Consider the following 7,182-nt stretch of genomic DNA (forward strand, 5'->3'; position numbering starts at 1 on the left):
TCCCTCCTTCGCTCTCTGTCCTGGATTAGATGCATTTTGCAGTCATCGTGGGAGCTGAGAGGTAAACAGTGGGGCTAATTGCTTTGACATACTGCTCTTTGTTTTGGCCTCCTGGTGCTAATCAACCACTCGGCTAATAAGTCTGCCTGGCAATGAAAACACCACTGCGCTTAGGCTGGGAGGAAGGAGGAGAGCGGGACAGGTCTCTTCTCCGCTCACTCAAACCGATGCAGTGGTATCTGCAGCCCACACTCGCGTCTCTTCCACGGCTCCCACAGTGCTGCTGTGGTTGGGTAGCGCCTCGCTCAGGTGTGAATCTATTTATCCTCATTAACGAGCGTCTCCCCAAAGTCAGCCAATTAACACGCTGCTCCTAATGAAGCCATTAGCTGTCAGATGAGGTAGAGGCAGTGGCTGTCATCGGCCCACTGTGCGCGTGTTCGCGCGCGCGCTCCTGCAGCTAATAAAAGCGGGAGAATTAATGGAGTGAGCGCGTGTGATAATGAGTTAATGTGGAACAAGCAGGACGAGCGGTGATCAGCCCCCTGTCTCAAATGAAGATATCAGACACAGTGATTTACTCACTCTGCGCCACAAACAGGCCTTTCTTCTCTGTGTGTGTTTCCACGTTCGTGGGTCCCCCTATAAACCTGGCACTTTGTACAGCTTAATCGTGGGACACGTGTGACCACCCTAACGTCACATCAACAAAAAAGTGCAGCCTGGAAAATGTCAAGCTGTACTGTATCACTTTGTGTTCACATGTTGCTTAATTGATGGATCACACTGCACAGCGGTAATATAGCTTTAATTGACTGCAAAGGCATGAATGACACAGCCTAGACAGAGAGGAGCAACCGGATGTCAGAGGCAGCTGTTCCACTGACACGATTTTTATTATTAATTACTGACCCGGTGTGAGGGGGGGGCGCACACTAGTGATTCTGGGATTTTAAAGGGCTTCATCAGTGGCTCCACTCATGTGAGAAACCTGGACAACTCACACGTACAAAAACTAAATTTATGCTTTTGCCAGGAGTGATGGAGCAATCCTTCCAGGCTGTCTGGAAGAGTCAAACCCACCCAACCTAACAGTTAGCCGACCCTGGTGTCAGAATACCAGAGCTGAGGAGATGAAACTGATTTCAGGTTACACCTGTTTGCATCCCTGTTTGCAGATGCACCCCCTTTCTTCCTCCTCATCCTCACCCTGCTTGCTTTTCTTCTGTCTCTCCACTGTCCAGTTGGAAGTGATTCAGAGCTGACTGTCCTGCAAGTGCATCAGCACCAGCAGCGATAAAGCAGCTGTAAAGTTTACTCTCCCTCACTGAGACGTTGTGCCCCTGCAGGACCAGGAGGTTATAATCCTACAAGCAGAGGCTGAAAAATGCTGTGGTGTACATTATAATCGCCCTGCAACAAGTGTGAAATGTGCTGCTAACAAATAGGAACGTAAAGACAAGACTCCAAAACAACTAAATCCATTCCCATTAGAGGAAGTTAACTTTTTTTTCCTTTATGCTCTGAATCCAGAGCTTATTTATGAAGAATGAATCAAATCTTTCCCTCTTTTCTTCCTCTACCTTCACCTGAGGCCTCTCAGACTGAACCACTTGGCCCTAATAGATTCTTAATAACGTAATGTGTGTTTTATTGAAGAGTTTGCTTGTCTCCTTGGAAATCTTTGGATCGTTTTCCATAAACATCCACTATAATGATAACTATTTGCTTTACTTCTTTTTATTCCTGTATCAAACATTGTCATTTTTTTTTTAAATTTCTTTAGTCCTCGTAATTGTGGTCATGTTCACGGAACTTTATTTTAAAGTTTTGGTACGAATATATGTTTTTCATACAAATCCTGTCAGGTTTTAGGCAGTTTGGATCAAGCAAAAGTGAAAAAAAAGAGAAATAAAAAAGAGGGGCTGAACTGGTCACATGTGGTCGAATACAGCAGGTATCCAGTTCTAAGCAGATAGGACGCAGTACGACAGGTAACACAGCAGACAAAGCAAACATGAGGAGAGTGGATCATTTTATACACTTTAAGTTAAAGGAAGAGACGGGACTGGTGTCCAAAAGTGAAAGGACCACGTGGCAGACGAGCAGCCGACATTCATTACTCCCATCCTCTCATGTGGTGCTGCTTTTTGGCTCTTCTCTGTGCTCTTGCTATGGCAGATAGACTGCAGCCCTGTCTAATTAAAGAGAAATGTGATGTTGAGTGTCCTTGCTTTAACCTCCAACGTTTTACTGCAAACAGTATATCAGCCCCTTCTGCTCTTTCCTGCCTTCCCCAGAATCTTTGCACCACCTAAAGTTACTTTAATCACAAAGTGTTTTAATCGCTTCACTGACCTTGACAGATTGTATTAATATTATTATGATTATGGGCAAAATAACAGTATTAAAAGCACAGGAAAACAGTTTATGTAATGGTTTGGTCTGTGTGGGGTTTTTTAAACACCCCCTCCCTTTAACTTTCAGACAGATTCTTTGAAAGAGAGAATAGATTAAAAGAGAACAAAAGGTTAGAGAAGAGATGTAATTATGAAAAAAAGAAAAGAAAAGGTGTGAGTCAGCTGCTCCCTTTATAACCTGCAAGTAAACAACTCTGCTCATCCTCCAAAACTGCTACTGCACAACTTCACCACTCCCGCCTCTCTATTGTCACTCAGTCACTCAGGATCTGATTCAGAAGCTCAATTATCTGCCAGAGCGCCGAGCCGAGCCAACCTGAAGCGTTTTTTTCTCCTTTTTTTTTGAAAAATAATTACCTGAAGTTCATCATTCAATACCTCTGTAGTATGCTTTCATCTTGCACCTGTTATCTTTTTTTCCCTTCTTCTTCTTTACTCAATATCCTTTACACAATCTCCCCAAGTCAATCATTTTTAAAACTGGTAAGTTATTCATGCCGAGGCGCCGGTTACTCTTTAAAAACATATTTGGATGGGTTTGCATGGGGAAGGAGAGGTGGAAGAGGCTCAAAGATACCGCAGCGCTGCCGTGGACCTTGGCTTGCTTTGCTTTATTTGCTCAGTTTCTGGGTTCTTCCTTCCTTCCAGGGTCATTTTCTTCCTCCCAGAAGCCGGGGATTATTTCAGACTAAAATAGATGGATAGAATCAATCAGCCATGGTTTTACTTTTCTCTTCTTCTACATTACCCCCCCTCCTCCTCCTCCTCTTCACCTCCACCCTCACACCCTTTTCTCTTTCCTTCTCCTCCCTCTCCTCTCTCTCTCTCTCTGTCTCCCCCACCCCCCTCTCAGGGCTGCAGACTGAGGAGATGCATAAATTCAGACACATTAGTATTCCAGTCAGGCTCCCCATTTCAAGGCAAGGCCTAGCACCCTTCCGCCTCTCCTCCCTCTCCCTCTTTCACTCTCCCTCTCCAGATCTATTTTTGAATCATTTAAGCAGTACTGAATGTATCTACTTATTTCCAAAACCATCCCTAAATTATTTTGGGGCATTATGATGTTTTTTTTCTTTTTTCTAAAGGGGGAGTACAGCTTTATTTTGCCCTGGCACGGCCAATTATACACAGCCGTAGCCTTTGAAATGAGATTCATCTGCTTCTGATTGTGTGTGTGTGTGTGTGTGTCTGAGTATATGTGTGTCATTGTGTTTTGCTGTCAGGCCCAGCGGCCCAGGCGATAAATCACGCATGTCTGATTGAGAAGGGCAGAGGGCCCGGACAATAACATTTCAGTGGAACTGCAGGAGAAAGCGTCTCAGTTTGCAGTGCAGCCAGGGTCTCTGTGAACCACTGGATATTTTACAGCTGTTAGTTGTAGGGATTTATTTATTTATTTGTTATTTATTTGGCAAAAGATGCCTCTTGACATGACATTGAGGCCAAGTGAAGGTTACGCCGCCTAACAATATAATTCACCTGAATATAAGAGTTTGAACGCAGCATTAAGGGACTGAACTGGTGACTTTGCAGAATTAATCACAAGCTCAGCTCGAACCATTTCCCACACAGAATGCTCCACATTATATACAAGCTTTTAAAAGCAATATTGATTTTTTTTTAAAGTGCTGTGATTCATTTAAATTATTGCTTTGTTTCCATAACAATAAGAGGAAGCTGTGATTTAAAAAAAACAACTTCTGAATAGTCTTTACTTTTCTAAAAAAACAAAAATCAGAAGCTGACTTCTGCTTCAGACAGTGAGCAGTTGTAGCAAGAAATGGTTTATTACAACATACATAGTTTATTTCAAAAACATAATACAAGCTTTATACTGAAAATAAATAATTACTTGAGCTGTCATTGAAATTTGGAATAAAACCGCCGAAACAGTTCATTCAGTCTTATTGAAAATAATTTTTTTCTTTCTTTGTTTTTTAAATTTTTTGCGTGTTTGTTTGCTTTTTTTTTCTTTCTTTTAAAACACTGCTAATCAAGTGCGTGAATAACTAAGATCATTTATTTAAATTAATGACTTCAAAAGGGTAATATATAAAACTGTACAATATTCGAAAAAATACTTAAGAAATAAACCAAATAACAGGAGTATTTAAGATTATAAAATTTCGATAGTGAACGTACATTAAAATTATAGGCAGGTGTATAGCGTTGCTTTCTAGACTCTCGGCTCTTTCTTGTCCTTTTTCAGAGTCCGCACAGTTTAAATGGTCGAAGATGATCGAAATGAAAAAAAGAAGTAAATGAATAAATAGAGCTGCAACTGCGCGTGGCTTCGTACAACCCTCGTAAGCTACAGGCCAAAAGTAAAAGAAAGCAAAACAGTCCTCCAAGAGTCATGTAGAGTGAGTGTACAGCTGGAATGAGGGCCTAAGGTTGCAAATGCACAAAAAAAATAGGAAAGAAAATTACGTTAACTTACGTTACAAAGTAAATGAGTGTAAATATGAGGAGAACTAAAGCGTTGGAAAAGCCCGAGGGGGAAGCGTGAGGTGGAGTGTAAAAAATGGCCTCTGGTGCTGGTACAAATCAATTAAGAACAGTAACATTATTATTATTATTATTATTATTATTATTATTATTATTATTATCGTTATTATTGTTGGTGTTGTTGTTATTATTACTGGTTCCACGCCGCCGATCGTGGGTACAACGGGAGCACGGCGTGTGTGAGGAAGCCACGAAAACAACAATAAAAACAAAACCATCAGTCCCATCTTATCGTTATTACCGAGCTAATGTTAAAAACGGTGACACACACACGCACACGCATACACACACACACGAACCAAAGGCGCTGGCAGGTTATTAGGCACATTTTTTGTATGTATATCCGTGATGGAGAGAAAACAAAAAAAAGTGGCGGGCTCTCCCAAAAAAGAAAAAAGAAAAAGAAAGGTGATCTGGAATGTGATGTTTGATATGCCGCTATAGGATAATGCCCTCGTGGCAGGAAAAACAATGACGAAGGCTGAACAGGTATCTCTGTTATTGTTTCAGTGCTGGAGGCATCCGGGCGAGTCTGTACCGGGACAGGTGCGGAGGGCTACAAGGTGCCACCGCGCGTCCGAGCGCTCGACAGTCTGTACCGGGTGGAGGTGGAGGTGTGTGTCGGAGGGGGGGGGGGGGGGGGGGGGGGGGGGGGATTCCTCCAGGTGCTTCGGTCAGAGATCATGGCACGAGGAGGCGTCTCCCGCGCTCCCGCTGTGAGAATAGGGTCCCTCGTGGGGCGGCTGCTCTCCGGGCGGCGTCATGCGCTTCTCCTTCTGCCTCCGGTTGCAGAACCACACGCGCACCACCTCCTTCTCCAGCTGAAGCGAGTCCGCCAGCGACGAGATCTCCTGCGCGGAAGGCTTGGGACACTTGAGAAAGTGCGTCTCGAGAACTCCCTTCACGCTCACTTCGATGGACGTCCTCTTCTTCCTCTTTCTCCCCTGAGCTGCTATCTTGTCTATACTGCTGGAGCTGCCCGTGGACGAGTCCGCCTCCTCCAGCCACTTGTTCAGCAGCGGCTTTAGTTTGCACATGTTTTTAAAGCTCAGCTGCAAAGCCTCGAACCTGCAGATAGTAGTTTGGGAAAAGACGTTACCGTACAGCGTGCCCAGAGCCAAACCCACGTCCGCCTGCGTAAAGCCCAGTTTGATTCTCCTCTGTTTGAACTGCTTGGCAAAGTGCTCCAGCTCGTCCGAAGTCGGCGTCTCCTCGTCGGAGTGGTCGTGGCAGTGGTGTCCGCCGAGGTCGCTGTGCTCGGGGCTAAGTGTGTCCCTGAGGCCCGGGTGCATGCCTTGGCCCTGCGGGTTGGGTGGAGGTGTGAGCCCCCCGTGGTCCAGCATGCCGTTGACAGTGAAGCCCGTCTGGGAGTAGATGTTGATCTGCTGCCCGCTGGTGATCGAGGAGTTGTGGGACACCGGAGTCCCCCAGGCTCCCGGGTGGTTGCCATGGTTGTTTTGATGAGGAGAGTGATGCGCTACGTGCGGAGAGCGGTGATGGATGATGCCGAGCTGGAGGTCCTCTCGGCCCGGTTTCACGTCCTGTTGCTCCATGGAGGCCGACCAGGGGCTCCCCTCCGACAGGTTGCTTGCCCACTGGTGCCCGAGGGAGTGCCCGTTCTGGACGCTTTGCAGGTAGTCACTCTGGAGCAGTTTCTGATGTCCTCTGTAGGGGCTAGCAGGCTGCATGGCCTGGCTCTCCGGGTGGATCATGGGACTGGAACTGAGCAGGGTGTAGGGGCTCGAGGCAGCTGTAGCCATGCTGGCTGCTCAACCCCACTAATGCTACTGAAGGGAGGGAGCAGCTCAGCCTCTGACATCTCCCTCTCTCCGGAGGCTCAGCAGCAGCCTGGGAGTGACTGACATCTTCCACCACCACTCACAGTCCGACCGAAACGCGGTGACGACACGTCTCTGCCAATGACGGCGCACACCCGAAACCTCCGCCTCCGGCAGCAGAGCTGTGGGTAGGAAAGGCTGTCGAACCGGAAGTGTGTCGGAGTGCTGGTCCAGTGGGTCTGGCTGTGGAATGATGTGAGCGTGGAGCGCAGTTCCTGTTTATTAATTAAAGTTTCCAACTGATTTACGCACGAGTTTATTGCTGCTCCTGTCACCCTTGAGCGCGCGCGAAGAAGGAGATTAAAGCGCAATGGCATTTCTTAGACGTGCCAGCACTTAATTTAAAAGGATACAATTAAACTAAGAGCAGTTCTCACTGCTAATTATTAACTTAGAGAATATTTCCTCAGGTGTTT

At 45.9% G+C, this 7,182-nt stretch overlaps 1 protein-coding gene across 1 annotated transcript; it reads right to left on the bottom strand.

Moving 5' to 3' along the window:
* Positions 1–5,602: 5,602 nt before the first annotated feature.
* Positions 5,603–6,688, bottom strand: LOC134637352 (POU domain, class 3, transcription factor 4-like). Its single transcript, XM_063487763.1, has one exon. The coding sequence runs from the start codon at positions 6,686–6,688 to the stop codon at positions 5,603–5,605; it is 1,086 nt and encodes a 361-aa protein (XP_063343833.1).
* Between the last annotated feature and the right edge of the window lie 494 nt (positions 6,689–7,182).

Source organism: Pelmatolapia mariae, linkage group LG2 (assembly GCF_036321145.2).
Source record: "Pelmatolapia mariae isolate MD_Pm_ZW linkage group LG2, Pm_UMD_F_2, whole genome shotgun sequence".
Lineage (NCBI taxonomy): Eukaryota > Metazoa > Chordata > Actinopteri > Cichliformes > Cichlidae > Pelmatolapia > Pelmatolapia mariae.

What these genes read in the sequence shown, in the direction of transcription:
- LOC134637352 (XM_063487763.1), bottom strand. Translation starts at nt 6,688, where the DNA reads ATGGCTACAGCTGCCTCGAGCCCCTACACCCTGCTCAGTTCCAGTCCC.